A 17,306-nucleotide genomic window follows, 5' to 3' on the forward strand; every position below is an offset into this window, starting at 1 on the left:
TGCTTGTCTTTTGAGTCGAAGAGGCATGGATGCTATTATCAGGGAGATGGAAGATTCAAACACTTGTTGGAATATAACAATTGCGAGCATCATCTTGCTATCATATTTGAAGATGAAAGATTTCACCCGCTTGATGTTCTTCCTCTCTAAGTTCCCAGAACGTTGTGTGGAACCTGATATGGTCACTTTTGGAATTCTTTTTGATGCAGAAGACATGGGTTCTGATGGAAAAGAGTGTTTACAGATGTGGAGGAAGATGGGTCTTCTTTATAAACGGGTGGAGATGAACACCGATCCTCTTGCTCTCTCTGCTTCTGGTAAGGGAGGCTTCCCCAGAAGCTGTGAAGAGGCCTGCTCTTCCCTGGAAACTAATGCTAGAGAAAACAAAAGGAGGACTTATGTTGACTTCATAAATTTAGTCTAAAAGCAAAGCACAGTGAAATGCAGTGTGAAATGAACGGGGACTGAGGATATGTGAGCTCGTCAAGATTACTCCGATCAGATCATCAACCTCTGTATAATGTGCTTAATTCTCCTCCGCTGCTCTCGCCATTACTGGCGCCTGGCCGCGTCCATGCATGTGAGAGCAACTGGTGCGTTTCCACAAACATCTTTGTTTATAGATTGGAAAGCTGGTCATGGTCTCCTGTTACAGTGTGCTTGGAGAGGGTTGCGCCATTATAGAGCTATCTCCCTTTTGAAGAGGAGAGGAGAATTTGCCAGGCGTGCTACCCTCTGGGTAAAAATCTTGAATGCTAATACTCACAGAAGGTGACTGTAGTATAACGACAGCATCCTGTTATGGGTCAACTGGGTGGGCATTAATGCTAAAGTCTTTGGCATTACGAGGTTGCCGGCGAAGCTAACGACGCTCCATTTCCGCCACCATTTTCCCTTCATGGCAACTGTTGTTGGAAGTTTACGTTTCACACTGGAATAAGTGGCTGCGGATTCTTCACATGTGCTTCCTATGTCCCCTCCCATTCACTATAACTTTTAATTTTATCTAAAGTTTACCCTTTATTACTTGGAGAACTATCACATGATTACTGTAATGTTATTGGTTTCAGGGTTTTCGATGATTCCATAAATGCAGGATCATCGAACATTGTCACTTCTTGCTTAACACCTTTTAGTCATTAAGCTTTATGGTCATTACCACATTCTAATCACAATCATTTTTTTGATTAAAACTTTCAAATCATTATCACTTTTAGGTCAACACCTTGTAATTTTTTTTTTTAATAGTGGATGTTCGGGTTAGTTTGCGTATACATCAACTAATTTCTCGAAATCCTGAAATTAATGATTATATAAATATTTAATAATTATAAAATTTATAGTACTTGAACTAATAATTTTTGAAAAAACAAATTTCAAACATAACTGATTTAAGCTATATCTTCTCAGAATTATATCTTATATTTGCTGTCATCTCTTGATCATAGCTAATTTTATTAACACCTCTTGGTTATCTTTTTATGGTCATTACCATCACCTTCTTACACCATGATTACTTTATATTGTGATCATCTTTTCATAATCACGTCCTTCTCCTCAAACCTCGTGCTATCTCTTTATATATTTTGCTTCCATGTAGTTTTTTCCTTGTATATTTATTGACTTGAGTAATCGAGTATTATAATCTTTATTATGATCAATAGGGGGCAGAATTAGGAGGAGACGAGTAGGGGTCTGCCCTGCAAAATATTTTAAAAAAATTTATTTAATATTTAGATATAAAATATACAATAATTTCTATTTCAAATAAATAGATTTTTTTAATAATATATCCTATCATATTAATTTTGATCTCCCTTATTAACTATTACCAGCTCCGCCCTTGCTTACGAGGGACTTTATTTTTTTATGTGATCATGAAAGTAGCCTTGTTTAATACCTAGCTAGTGGTCGGGTCCAATCACTCCATTAATCCAAGACATATACTTGGAAAATCCAATCTATACAGAATTTTCCACCACTTCACCATGATCTTCAAGTCATGCTTAATATTATGGTGCAGATGCTTTTTTAAAAATGATTTTTTATTTAAAAATATATTAAAATAATTTATTTTTCAGTTTTATTTTTATTTTTGACATCAACATATTAAAATGATCGAAAATCACTAAATAAAATCAATTTTGATGTTTTTTTGTGTGTGAAACCTACAACATTATCAAAGTGCCCTTTTTTAAATGAGAAAAAAGAAAAAGTAAAAAGTGCCAAAATCATATTTTCTCAGGTGCTTGTGTCCTCACCACAAGCTAGCAAAGCAGGGTTTTTTGGACTGGCTGCATAGATCTTGGTATTGATCTTAGACGTTGAAGAAGTATAATATGTATCAATAAACATGTAGGACTAATAGAAGGAAGCAAAACCGTAATTTTTCAAAAAAACAAGGGACTAAATTATAGAAAAATCAAAATATAATGTTTTTTGGGTCGTTATCAGGTAAGCCGGGGGAGCCCATCAGGGAAATTGTTAAGTATATCTTGCCATCACATCAGCAATTTCTTATAACATAATGTTTGGCACGTGCGAAGTACTTTTGTGAAATTCTCTCCCTCTCCCAGTCCCAGTCACCAAAAAAAGAAAAAAAAAAACCTTAAGAAAATTAACACGAGGATTGATAGATTATCGGGGCATCCTTGCTCGCGGGAGCCCTCTCTCTCCTATTTTAGACACGGCGGGCGGGAAACTGATAATTTGGGAAAATCTCTCCCTCCCTCCAAATCCAAATCCTTAAACCCTAACCCTCCCTCTCTCCTTCCCCAATTTCGAGACAGGTCAGTTTCTCTCTCTCACTACCTCACCCATTCATGCACTTCTCCACAAACGCACACAGTAGAATAAAATCCACAAATCTCCTCTCGATTTCGAAGAAGGTGAAGCCGGGGGCACCCCGATACGCTACGTGTCATTGGACCGTGTCTACTCTGCCGCATCTCTCTGTGGATCATCCAACGTTATGTCAAAGAAAGTTAAAGCCCGGAAGCTCTTACCCCACCACCACGACGACCTTCACCATCCACGGGGCGACCACCCCCCTTCTTTACTCCACGTTTACTCTCGCCGTTCAAAACGGGCCCCCCGACCTGCCTTTTTTGATTCGTTGGTTTCACGCGCCGCTGAGCCTAAGGAGGCGGTGAAGAGCGACTTTTGTGAATTTGAGGAGGAGTCGATGATCGAGTTGAACAAGGAGAAGAAGAGGAGAAGGGCGGGGAGTAAGGAGTTGCTGAAATTGGGTGTCGATTCTAATATTTTGCTAGGGATTTTGATAGCCTCGATTGAAGGGATTGCCGTAATAATACTAACAACAGTAATAGTAAGATTGGGGATTTTAAGAGAAAGAAACGTGATTCTATGGTTACGAGTTCTGATAAATTTTCGGCCCTTCCAGCTACTAGTAAAAAATGGGTCAGGTGGGTTTCTCTCTTAATGTACTAATTGAGATGGATTTTATTGAAAATTACTGACGAAAGTAGTAAATTTTTCTTTCAGTTATTAGAGTGGTGGAATTTGAATTTTTTCGGTAAAGTATTTAATCTTTATAAGCTGCATTTTAGGTGCTGAGACAATGTAGCATGGATTTTAATCTCATTTTGACCTTTTGCATTGGCCTACAGCTGGTTTCTGCTTATTCATGTGAGTTTTTTGTTTAATGGGTTGTAAAAAATTCTGTCTTTCAATAGGTTTTGAGTTTTGATGGTGTTGATCCGAAATCATTCATTGGGTTACCATGCAAGGCAAGCATATGCTTTACTTCTCTTGGATTCGTGAGATTATTTCCATCTCTCTTTACCTTTTTGTTATATGCATGATAACGCTGATTTTTACAGGTTTACTGGCCAATGGATGCTGAATGGTATTCTGGACGTGTTGTTGGGCACATTGCAGATACCAATCGATACAATGTATGGCTTGCTGCCCAATTTATATTTTTATTCAAAATTTCGAACAGCTTTAGAATTCAAAGGATACGATGGGGTACTATTGTTGATGGGAGATGAACTGAATGCAGATTGAATATGAAGATGGAGATAAAGAGGAATTAATAATTTCGAACGAGAAAGTAAAATTTTTTATTTCTCATGAGGAGATGGAGCGGTTGAACCTGACTGTCTCTGTAAAAAGTACAGATGGTGATAGATATGATTACAATGAGATGGTTGTGTTAGCTGCCAGTTTGGATGACTGCCAAGATCTCGACCCTGGGGATATCATATGGGCCAAAGTCACTGGTTCTGCCACCAAAATTTCTTGGCTTTTGTCTTTGTCTTCGTTCTATTTGTTTTCACTATTTGCATTACTGACATTAACCATAAAAAACCTGAAGATATCTCAGAGATGCTTTGAAATATCAAGGCTCTGTTACACAAGATATGAATTGCGAGCTAAAACCTTATCCTTTTTTCTTTAGATTAGGCTTGAGGCCTTATGACCTAAAACTGATTCTTGTGTTGCTTTTGCAAAACATATTTTTACTTCTTCCAACATGCTAATTCTTGACTAAATAATGCTTATAGTTTCCAGGGTCAAGGAAATCCAATGTGCTGGATTAGAAAGACTATTGATTGAATGTATGGTCATTTACCGGCACACAGATCGAGGGCATTAAAAAAAAGGTTTACCGGGTAATTTAAACAAAAAGAAAAGGAAACAAAATCAATGATTCTGTTAAGAACTTGTATCAAGCCTATTTTGTATTTGTGTTTGGATGGTCTTGTTTGGCTATGCATTAATGAACCAGGATTTTGGTGGAAAGGATCTTTTGCATTTATTTGATTCCTATCCTCATGCCTGGGCAGTTTCTGTCATTATGTACATGCAAGTGCTATCATCAGTTAATTATTCAAAACTTGAGTTAGCATTAATCTCTTCGATAGATTGAATGTCAGCACAGTAAAGGCAGGCGTTGTAACATGCAAACTGTTGCACTCAGCAGCACGTACACTATATTGTGCTAGTTTTCTCGGGTTTTGAAGAAAGCATTTTGTGTAGCACATTAGAAAGATAAATTTACCCTTTTGGTTTTACACCAACTATATCTTTTAATTGTTCTAGCGCAGGTCATGCTATGTGGCCAGCAATTATTGTAGATGAAGCACTTATTGGCAATCATAAAGGCTTAAGCAAAAATATTGGAGGAAGATCAGTATCTGTGCAATTTTTTGGTACCCATGATTTTGCAAGGTTTGTTGTTCTTACAAGTTTGGAGTTTTTTGGTGCAGTCAATCACTCCCCAATATGTAGGACATCTATTTTTCTCAGAGGCTGACTTTATATTTGATCTTTCTATTATCAGAATTAAACCAAAGCAGGCAATCTCGTTTCTCAAAGGACTTCTTTCTTCTTTCCACCTAAAGTGCAAGCAACCTCGTTTCACTCGAAGCTTGGAAGAAGCGAAAATGTAAGGTTGATTTTAAGGGTTCAGATCGTTGAAGTGGCATGAGAGTGTGGTGTTTCACGCTTGAATACTTGTTATTTAATCAGATTTGTGATCATGCCCCTGTGAATCCCTCTTGATGTATAGGGATTGTCACTAATTTCTGTAGTCAATTTATCAATATAGTATGCTTTCATCACTTGTTGAGTTGACGAAGGTTACTATATTAGGGACCCTACCATCTTGTGCTTGTCTTCTTGTAATATAACCTGCATTATTGTTTTGAAACCTGGGAAATGGGTTGCATGTGCCAATAACACTTCTGACACGGCCTTTCAGTTACTCCACAATAGAATTACTTTCTACGTTGAGAATCCTTGGAATTTGTCCTAAAGGCTTGATGATGCTCAGGCTCTGGAATTGGTTACCAATATTCTGTACCTGCACAATTAGTTTTTTTGGTTGATAGGCCTCACTTTCATTGTTACTTTACCTTCTTGTTATCTATTTCTTACCTGAAGTTTCACTGGACAGACTCACTGTGGAGCAGCTATACAGTGCAGTTCTTTCAATCATAAAGAGTTGGAAAACTGTGAGAATACTTAAAATATGACATGGACTGTTGGGATCCTGATGCTGTGATCATTTTGTTTTGACCAGGTATCTCAGTGAACAAAAGCTTCCGAGAAGAATGCTGCAGCTGCAAAATGGCATGAAAGCTGATAGCTGTGAGAGTGCGAGTAGTGAGGATGAAGGGAGTACAGATTCAGGAGAAGATTGCATACAAGATGGAGGGATTCGAAGGATATTGGCTAGGCTGGGTACTTCTCCTTATGTAATTGGGGATTTGCAAATAATAAGCCTCGGTAAGTTTCAGCTTTTGGAATTTGCTTCTTGTGTTTTGTTTTATCTAAGACATGATTGAACATGTTTTGTGCATTTCACCACCTTTTTCTTCTTGATGGCAACACAGTACCTGCAGCCTCGTCCTGCTACTTAATTGGGGAGGCTGGGTATTAATATGTAATTAGTTTATATTGTTGCAGCCATTCATTTACACTCGTAGACTTGTACATTGTCCTCGCAGGAAAGATTGTCAAGGACTCAGAACATTTCCAAGATGACAGATTCATCTGGCCTGAAGGGTATACTGCCCTGAGGAAATTTACTTCGATAAAAGGTGGTTATTTTTCAAATATCTTGCGGGACATATGTTTATTGCATCTTTTATGCTATGATGAACTCATTTTTTGAGATTTTTCTTTTTCATTTTCTTAATCATCTTGATTTTATTAGTTCCCTGACTTATTCTCTTTTTTGTTTTGTTTGACTCTGGTTTCAGATCCAAATGTTCATATGATGTATAAGATGGAAGTGTTGAGAGATGCCGAGTCAAAGATTCGACCTCTATTTAGAGTGACATTGGATAATGGAGAGGAGGTCAGTTATGATGAGGTCTAAACCACCGATTACATGTGTACTCCTATTATCTCTGTGCATTGCATGCCACTCTCCTCATCTAACTATTTTTTATCTCATCTTGTTAAATGATTCTTTGTACTATCCATCTTAGGTCACACTAACCTTTTGCATGGTACTACCATAAACATTTCATGTACAGATAAAAGATGATCGAGGAAACACAAACTTTGTAGGGCATATTTTGCGTGATTGGGGTAGAATAGAACTTGTTGGTATTTTGTACTTGCCTGATATTGGCATGTTGCTGTCAATAAATGGACTTTTATGATCAATAAACTATGATCTATTCACTTTGTCTTCAGCTGTTTTCTTCCTATCCATCAAACCTAAAATATAATTGGCATCTCACCATTTGTGCCGTTGCTTGCTTCACTGCTTAGTGTCAACCTGCTGAAGGAGTGTCAATTGATTATATCATTTTTTTAATTTTTTTTTTTTTTGCAGATAAAGGATCCCACTCCAGCTGCTTGCTGGATAAATATACAGAAAAATAAGAAGATGCAAGATGGTACTTCTAAATGGTTTTTAGCACTGAAGGTGAGTAGAAGAATACTCAAATCGGGTTCTGAAATGTTTGGGTTCTCCAATCCTGAAGTTATAAAATTAATTAAGGTGTGCATCTTGGTATTCTATGGCCTTAAAATTCCTTAATCTGGACCTACTTTATATTTATGTCATTTTCTCCCAGCCATTTTGTGCTGGAACCTTCTGAATCACTCATTTGCTAGGCAAATGGATAATGAATGGGTTGGAGTGGAATATTGTAGATAGTTTCTTTTAAGATAGAAACCTACTTTTGTTATTTTACATAATTGTAATTTGATTTCGAATCGTTCTTTTAATTTTTCATTGGATGCTGAAACTTTTCAGAACTTTAAGTTAGTTGAGTGTTAGAGTACCTGGTTGGAGAGGAATGCTAGAATTTTTAAAAACTAGTACGCTTTTAGACATGCTTCAGATGTTTTTCAGGGGAGTTTTTTTAGCTTATTCAGCGGGGCTAAGCTTCTCTTTTATGTAATTCACTTCGCTTTATTATTCGGGAGGATGGATTATTCTCCATCAAGCTTTTGTCATTCCATTTGCAATTAATACAATTTTCTGTTATCTAAAAAAATAATGGACTGCAAGAGAGTTGTTCTATCACTTTTGTTTTTAAAACTCATATAAAGAAGAAAATTTGCAAAATTACAGTAATGAGAAATATACATCCTCAACAATAGAATATCTAGAAAATATAGTAATATACTTTTCAGCTCCGCCAAAGTGTCATCTAAGGCAGCATTACACCTCTATATCTCCTATTGTAGAAACTCTAGGAAGCCAAAATAACTATTCTATCTCCTAACAGTAAATTGTTTTTAACAATTCTCGAATTTCTCTCCACCTACACTCTGCCACCACAAACATTGTTCCAGTTCCAAAGAATCCTGGAGTGCCTCTCTCCCAAATGCCCCAAAAAAATGCTCTTAATGGGTGATTTGGCAATCAATTTTTTTTTCCATGTTTAATGAGGGTATTCTCAGGAAGTCACTTGGGAAGTTCATGTTGGAATCAAATAATTTATATGGATCAGTTGTTGAAGCTAAGTATGAGTGGGATGTCAATCATAATTGGTGGATATTCAGGGAAGCCAGGAATGCTTATTGTTGGAGTGCAGACTATGAGAGGATGAGAACACTTCTCTTTTTTTCATTTTAAGCTAGCAAGAGGGGTTCTATATTGTTTTGGCATGGTTGATGTTATGGTGAACATCTTGTAAAACTATTTGTCTTTAACTTTTCAAACTAATTCTGGATAGAGATGCTCTGATGAGCTCTTGTTAGCTGTAAATTATGGGTTCGCTTCTTGGAATGTGGTTTTTGCAGAAGGGCACAAGATTGGGATGTGTGGCTGGGTGGGTGTGTGGGGTTTACTTTGACCATTAAATAACCTCCTCAAAGAGAAAAGATCTTCAGCAAAGAGGCAGCTGAATCTGTTAACCATCTACCTTTCACGTGAGCTTCTTGCTTATGGGTGATGTTGTTCAGGACTGCACAATACAATATGGTAATGTGCAGAATTATGTAGACCCAGACTTCCCTGTGATTAGCTTACAATTACAATAACTCTCACAACTGAGCAAATTATCTCCTCATTCCCCTATCCTGAAGCAATGAAAACCCTCAAATCTAACCGAAGCAAAGAAAACCCTTGAATCTAAATTTTCACCATTAATCAGAATTCCTTAGAATCATGAATATTCTATCATTATCTGTTGAGCTGACATGACACCCACTATTGATGTATTAGAACTTTGCTATAACTATGTTACTAGCATCTGGTTAATTTTTTGTTTTCTGTGATGACGTGATTTTTTTCTTAGGTGGCCTAGTGAATTTAACTTTTTTGTTATTCTTAAATTGGATCAAGTTCCTTGAATTTTTTTGGCAGTATTGGGGTATTTTTGGTATTATGTGATCGATCACCATATCAAAAGTTTTAGACTAGTGAATCCTGCATTTTGTTCAGTTGGTGTCTTTATAGTGTTGTTGGAAGTTCAGAGGTTTTTTGAGCTTATGGTGTTTGTGCACACTTGCACGAGTGTCTACTCTTCAAATACCTTGTATTTTGATTGTAATTTTACACTAATTTCCAATGGTTCTTACAGGGATTATCAAAATCCAGACATTCTTCCAAACTGTCCATGTGCAAGTTATCATCTGAAAGATATCAAGGCATACCTGTTGGTTACAGACCTGTTCGTGTTGATTGGAAAGACCTTGATAAGTGCAATGTCTGCCATATGGATGAGGTGAAACCTTAACTTCTCCCCATAAGGCATGGATAGCACTAGTTTGGTTCAGCAACATGCTTACTTGTTGCTCAACCAACCCCGGCTCTGTCATGGCTTATAAAGGAACCATGCATGAAAAACTCTTAAAATTCCTTGTTTCACATTATATCTTTATAACTTGCCTTGCTTTCCAGGCTTCTTGTCTTCAATTTGTTTCCCAACTATGGGAATCCTTCTCCTATTACTCCTACTTTGATGTTTCACCATGGTTAGAAATTTCTAATTGCAGCTCTTTGTTTTCAGGAATACGAAAACAATTTGTTCCTGCAGTGTGACAAATGCAGAATGATGGTAAGGGTTTCTGTACTTGTTTTTCTGTTGTCAGTTTCATGGAATTTGCGTAATGGATTGTGTTGTGACCGCAGCTTTTCAAAATGGCACTGTTTTCTCATTATTTACTCTTAGTGCCTTACTTAATATTGTTTTGTAACAATTCTTCCTCTTGAATATTGGGGTGACTTAACCTTTTGTTCCTTTTCATTTCATATCTACAATCCTTCTAGTCCTACCAACAATTTAATCGAAATTGGTGTCTGCTCAGGTCCATGCCAGATGCTATGGGGAATTAGAACCTGTTGATGGTGTGCTGTGGTTATGCAATTTATGCCGACCAGGCGCTCCTGACTCCACACCACCATGCTGCCTTTGTCCTGTTATAGGTATGGGGTTGTCTTAGAACACCTTTCTTATAGCTAAGAGCCACACCACTGAATCTGTGAATTTACTTTCCTTTAGGTGGTGCTATGAAGCCTACAACAGATGGACGCTGGGCTCATTTGGCTTGTGCCATATGGATACCTGGTTAGAATCTAGTTTACTTTTTGTTTCTTCCTTCCTTATAAAGACTTATGGTGACACACCTTATATGCTGCAGAAACTTGCCTATCTGATGTCAAGAGAATGGAGCCCATTGATGGGCTAAATAGAATCAATAAGGTACATTGGCTTGTTATTTCAGTTTGCATTTTCTTGTTCTATAGAATGTTCCTTTCCGGTGTGTGTTTGTTTATTCCTTGTATTTACACTCTGTAACCTTGTCACACTGAGTGCTACGTGGTGTGCTGTAGTAAGCCAGTATTACAAGGGCTTCTTGACTTAAGAATCACTACAATCAGATTCTTTGAGATCAAGCAATGCACATTTGTTTTCCTTCTAATCTGGATTATGTGACTGAGCAGGATCGTTGGAAGCTTTTATGCAGTATATGTGGTGTAGCTTATGGAGCTTGTATCCAGGTAAGCTCATAATTAATCCAGTGATAATATTCATGTTAATATGTATTGTGACTTTCTGGATAGGTGCTTCTGCATAGCTTTCTGGTTCCTTTTTGGTGCTCCCTGTTCTTATGTAGCTATTCTTGTTTAGTTATCTTTATTTAATTTGTGCTGGAACATTTGCAATAGTTTTATTGTTTTCTGGAGTTCGCCCAAAAACCAATTCATCTTTAATAAGCTCAATGTATGTGAGTGACCAGTACAGAAAGCTAGGGACTTGGCGTTGCTGAATTGAAATCTTGTGAATGGGAACTGTCTCCCTGCCAAACCATAACTATGCTAGTGAGATTTGCATTGTAGTTGTCGCAGCTGATGTGCTGTCTGCCCCATCAACTCTTCCAAAAGCCACCAGTGCTGATGCGATTGAAAATATAAGAAACCTTAGCCCAGCTCTTCTCAGTGAGACAGTGAATTCTCTCTCGACTACTAGTCATTCATTGCCCCATTCTGAGAAGGATGATATTCAGCTCTCTAATTAATGTAGTAAATGAAATGCATGCATTTGAAGGGTATTCAAGTGATCCTATCATCTTCATGAGATTCTTTTGTTTGCTTTTTCCCTATAAATTGTAGCAGATTGATACCCCTGGATATTCACCACAGAACTTCAGTCATGAAATATGCATTAGAAATTTTAGTTGGTTATTTAGAGAAAGTGCAAGTTGTGATACACAAGGAAAATTCTATTGTGAACTTTGAGTTGTAAGAAACTGCATGGGTTCCAAACATTGTTATACCATCAAGAATCTTGAAGTTATCACTCAAGATTACTTAGGAGCATGGAAAAGTTGTAAACAGTTGGTATATATTTTTTTTCCTGGATTCAACTTTTTACCCTAAGATGAATACTCTAATAAAATATCAACTGTTGAGATGAAATCAGATCAGTTTGTATTTTAAGAAAACCTTTTATCTAAAAATGGATGTATATATTATTTTTTGGGTAACATAAGAATGAATTACTGTGTGTGAGAATGAAGGATTACAAGGAGAATGAGGCATCCTCTTAGAGTATAAAGTAAGAATAAAAAAAAGAAGTGGAATTTCTAGTCTTTTTGAATATTCCAAGGAGATTCTGGAAGTTCTTGAAGCAGAATTTTGTAAAGGTCCTAAAACTATTTTGTTCCTTAATAATTGCTTTGAAGAAGGTTGGTCCACAAAGATTATTGAGTTCTGCTTCAACGAGACACTGCAAATAATTTGAATATTGTACATCTTCATAAGCTCTTCCCATCTAGAACTCACTAAGTGTTTTCATGCAATTTCCTCCCTTCTATTCTGGATCACTATAGATTCTGTAGAAATACCAAAGGCCTGTTCCACATATCTTAAACTATCAGATAATGTAAGAATAGACGAGTCTGCATGTTTCCACCATTGTGGCAACTGGCATGTATCAGGCGATAGGGTCCAGTTTAGCTAATTAAGAAGTGTATATTCTTATGAATTTCATTTCAGTCTGTTTGGAATTTGCTATTAGACAAAGGGCTATCTTTCTATATTGTGTGCATTATTTTTTTTTTTCCATCAAGAGCTCTTACTGTTTTTTATTTATGAAAAATAATGAAAAAACGCTAATATATGAGACCTTTTTGCCTAGCAAGAGAAGGATAAAAAAGCTAATATTTTTACATCTTTTATTTAATAATTCACTTGTGTTTTCTCATCTCTTTCCTTTCCTTTCTTTATTTTTTGGTAGTGCTTAGTTGTGACCCTTTTGAAATGAATATTGTTTACAGTGTTCAAACAACGCTTGTCGGGTAGCATATCATCCTCTTTGTGCACGCGCTGCTGGCCTTTGTGTTGAGGTATTCTTTATCAAGCATTCAGTGATTTGTACTGTGTTTGCATATATAAATATATATATTTGTGTGCGTGCTTGAGTGCATCCTTGCATACATGTCTGCATTTATATATTTATTCTCTCTAGTTGTTGATAGAAAAAATAGCTTATATATTCCTGTATTTTATCTTTCTCTATCTTTGCACAGCTTGAGGATGAGGACAGACTCTATCTCCTTTCTTTTGATGAAGATGATGCAGATCAGTGCATTCGCTTACTTTCCTTCTGCAAGAAGCATAGGCAGCCATCTAATGAGCGTGTGGTCACAGATGAACGGGTTGGTCAAATTCCTCGTCGGTGTTCTGACTACATCCCACCATGTAATCTATCAGGATGTGCTCGTACAGGTATGCTTTTCTGTTTTCTTGTGTGCTTTTGCAGTTCTTCCACGACCAGTTACTTAAAAAAATCTTTATTTCCTACCCTCTGACATGTGTGGGGAAGAACATGTTTGTTAACCTTTTATTTTTTCAATTATGATTCTCTTGGCAACCATTGACTTTATAACACTTAAGAGTCTCCATTGCTCTCTGTCAAGCATGCCTTCCTTCGGGTACTGTTTCTGACCTTCAAGTTTGCAGCAGAGTTTTATCTGAATTGCTAATAACTTTGGTGGCATATAGAAATTACATCTTTGTTTGCAAATGTTTCCTTATTATATGAGTAGCTGCTTTATTGAATCTATCAGATAAAAAAACCAGAATATTATTTTTGTTTATGTCTTTTTATGCTTGCAGAGCCTTACAATTATTTTGGGAGAAGGGGACGGAAAGAACCTGAAGTCCTTGCTGCTGCATCCTTGAAGCGATTGTTTGTAGAGAATCAGCCGTACTTGGTTGGTGGTTACTCTCAACATGAGTCTTCAGGATGTACACTTGCTTCTAATGGACTCATTAACTCTGGCTTCTCTTCTAGTCTTCAAAGGCTAAGAGCCTCTCAGCTTGATGCTCCTAGTAACATTCTCTCTATGGCTGAAAAGTATCAACACATGCGGCAGACCTTCCGAAAGAGATTAGCATTTGGTAAGTTGGTATTCCAAATTTCTATTTGAAGTTTCCAATTTATTTGAAGGAGCATTTGGAACTCTATGTGGTTGTTGTTATTTTCTTTCTGACCATCGAGAATGTATCATGCCACAGGCAAATCTGGAATCCATGGATTTGGCATCTTTGCAAAGCATCCACATAGAGCCGGAGACATGGTAAATTAAATTGCTCATGTGATATGATACATTTCTTTCTGTCATGTATTTGGAATTAACTTATAACTACATGATTTTTTAGGTCATTGAATATACTGGTGAACTAGTCAGACCTCCAATAGCTGATAGGAGAGAGCACTTTATCTACAATTCATTAGTGGTATGTTTCTGTTGAGAATTTTGCCATTGTCCTTGCCTTTTGTATGCATGTATTTGTGGCCTCTTCTAGTACAACTATGAACTATAATACATAAAACTAATGTGATTATTTTTGAAAGGTTGATTGCTTACCATGTTGTAGTCCTTTAAAATGCTGTTGAGATTGAAGGTTACCTTTCCTTTTCCTTGTTAATTCAGGGTGCTGGGACTTACATGTTTAGAATTGATGATAAACGAGTCATTGATGCCACAAGGGCTGGAAGTATTGCCCATCTGATTAATCACTCATGTGAGGTGTGTGTATCCTCTGTTCCTTTCTAAAAGTCTTACCTATTACAAACGAGAAAATGTATTGGAATGATCTGTCATTTATGATTTATAGAAAAGATTTATGATTAATAAATTTTGGCATATGATAAATTCATCCACCTTAACAGCATTTTTCTCTCATTCAACTTTTTTAGACTTGCTTGAAGGTGAATGGTCACATGGATAATATGCTTCTGATATTGTTATTTATTTCTACACTTGTTTTATCAATGTTAAAATTCCTCTTGCTTTTCTGCAGCCCAATTGCTATTCAAGAGTTATAAGCGTTAACGGTGATGAGCATATAATTATATTTGCAAAGAGAGATATTAAAAGATGGGAGGAACTCACATATGATTATAGGTTTCCCTCGACTCCTCTGTGAAATAAGTTCCTTTTATTTCCTTGAGATGCTGACTTTATTTCTTTCAGATTTTTCTCAATTGAAGAAAAACTAGCATGCTATTGTGGCTTCTCTAGATGCCGTGGTGTGGTTAATGACACGGAAGCTGAGGAGCAAGTGGCTAAGCTCTATGCTCCTCGCAGCGAATTGACGGACTGGAAAGGAGAATAAAAGAGGTAAGCACAATTAAAAGTCTTTTTGTCCTTTTGCTTCTCTTTAATGTTTGTTGAATTCAATGTGGGTTATTAATGCAAAAAACATGTAAACAGAAGGGCACGCCATTCATTTTTCTTAATTTCAATTGCATAAAGAACCATGATTGTGTAATATGCACCAGGTCAAAATGATAATGGTGCTCCCGTCCACAAATGGGCCTACATATGCACTGCCACTCTCCTCATGTGTATCTCCATGCTTGTTGTATTGTCATTTTATCTTTCTCCATTCAGAGCTGGGTGTTAAACCTTGTCTGGTTCGATCTTATTTTTCTTATTCTTTTTTCAATGTTTTCCCCTCTTGCAAATCCTTTTCTTTGTTGATATCACATCACTCCATCGGCGAAATACTGCTTCCCTGTATTGATTATTCTTTCCAATTCCTTTGTGCAGTGATTTCTCATGACCAGATATGACTGGAAAACTTCTGAAGACAGATTGTGTCCTCTCCACAATTTGCTCATCTAGCATGCCATTTTGCAATGCCAAAGGGTTGTGGATTTTTGTTTCTGCGGTCCTATATTCTTGTTACCTTTTCTCTTTTCTTATACCGGTAAAGAAAAATCAAGTGATTCCGCTTCTTCGCCTCGTTCCTTCCCCCTCCCAGAACATGTAAACTTTCTGAACCTTGATTCACCATTTGAGATCTTACCTGTCCATACAACACTTCAGTGCAGCTTACAGGTGGACACTCTGCCTCGCTATGTAATTTTTCCACAGATAGGTACAGTAATATTTATGGAACCAGATAAATGAAATCTCATTATTCATCCAGTTCAATGAGCTGTTCAAACTTTTGATCTCACTGTGTATCTCTTTTTAAAAAAAGTTTGCAATTATATTGCTGCTACAGTAAAAAATAGAAAAAAAATTATAATTATGCCATTTCTTTAGTAAAATACAATTTCTTTTTGGTATGTGTAATTTGCACTTCATGTCTATGTTCTGAAAGCCATGGTTCACTAGACACATTATTATTCTTGACAAATAATCAATTGATTTATTATTAGAGGCAAAATGATTTTTTTTCTTTAGGCCTATTAGTTATTATGAGAATAATCAAGGATAATTTGATTTTTTTATATTTTAAATGCATAATGTTTTTTTTTATATATTTTTTAAAAGCATATTATAAAGATTATATTATTTTTAAAAGCAAAATTTTATGCTCCGTTTTTCTTTTTTCAATTTATTTATTAAGAATTAGATAATTTTATGCTCATTATTCAACATTTGATCTATTAAGAATTAAATTTTATGTTTTATTTTTATTTTTTCAATTAGTATTGTGGATTGTGATGCTATGCTATTTTTAGTTTCTAATTTTTTTTTTATTTTTTTTTTGTGATTTGCTTTGCTTTCTAACCGGTCAAATTAATGGTAATTGCTTTTAATTTTTTAAGAAAAGAAAAGATTCAAAAACAAGAGATTGAAGTGAAAAAGATAGGGAAAATAGGAGAAGATTTTAAAGTTGGTGTGAAAATTTCATTTTAATCCTTCTTCCCAGATGATTCATTGTTAGTTCTTTTAGTTTTTTAAAAATTAAATTTTGTTCCAAACTTTGTTTTTTATTTTATTTTTAAATCTCTTGTTTGAGAGAAGAGAGAAAAAGTCACTTGATTTAAGTGATAGAAAGAAAATATTATTAGTTCACATCAAATTTTTATCATGAAAAAAAGATATTCTTAGTGTAAATGGGTTCTATTTAATAAGAGGAGTTTTACTTGGATATTTTTTGGCATTTCTCTTGTCTGGGAAGGTAAATCTGAGCCTAGTGAATTTTTTGAATTCAAGTTGGTTTTTGTTTTTGTTGTTTAATTTATGGGTTATTTAATGTCTCAATAATATTTTTTTTAGATGTTTTTTTTAATAAAAAGGTTTGAAAAGTGATTTTTTCGGTATGAAATATCCTAACCCTTATTTTTTGTTGACTCTCCGATAATCGATTTATAGGGCTATAAACGATGTGTTGTTCGCACACTAATATTAAAAACAATGGCACGCACAAGCCCAACCGCCTGACCTTTCTTTTATTTTTATTTTGTTTGATGCATTCTTAGCCCCTAAAACTTTTTTAAAAATTAATTTTATTATTTGTTATTTGAATGCCTTTTTTTTGTTATTTAACTTAAAAAAAGTCAGATTTTTTTGTTATTATAGTCCTATGATCATGTCCTATCCTTTTTTATATATATAAA

At 35.8% G+C, this 17,306-nt stretch overlaps 1 protein-coding gene across 1 annotated transcript; it reads left to right on the forward strand.

Annotated features, from left to right (window-relative positions):
- The first annotated feature begins 25 nt into the window (after positions 1–25).
- On the forward strand, positions 26–15,906 carry LOC118041701 (histone H3-lysine(4) N-trimethyltransferase ATX1-like). Its single transcript, XM_035049175.2, is given in 28 exon segments — positions 26–317; positions 624–739; positions 2,852–3,274; positions 3,277–3,426; positions 3,699–3,749; positions 3,843–3,917; positions 4,025–4,244; positions 5,073–5,196; positions 5,309–5,413; positions 6,050–6,255; positions 6,477–6,569; positions 6,732–6,829; positions 7,316–7,483; positions 9,519–9,662; positions 9,948–9,995; positions 10,246–10,363; positions 10,440–10,505; positions 10,579–10,640; positions 10,883–10,939; positions 12,718–12,786; positions 12,970–13,168; positions 13,559–13,843; positions 13,961–14,022; positions 14,105–14,182; positions 14,380–14,475; positions 14,750–14,853; positions 14,923–15,069; positions 15,502–15,906. Coding segments are annotated over 27 exon segments (3,651 nt in total). The 3' UTR covers positions 15,065–15,069; positions 15,502–15,906.
- The last annotated feature ends 1,400 nt before the right edge of the window (positions 15,907–17,306 follow it).

This window comes from Populus alba, chromosome 14, assembly GCF_005239225.2.
Source record: "Populus alba chromosome 14, ASM523922v2, whole genome shotgun sequence".
In the NCBI taxonomy this organism is placed as follows: Eukaryota; Viridiplantae; Streptophyta; class Magnoliopsida; order Malpighiales; family Salicaceae; genus Populus; species Populus alba.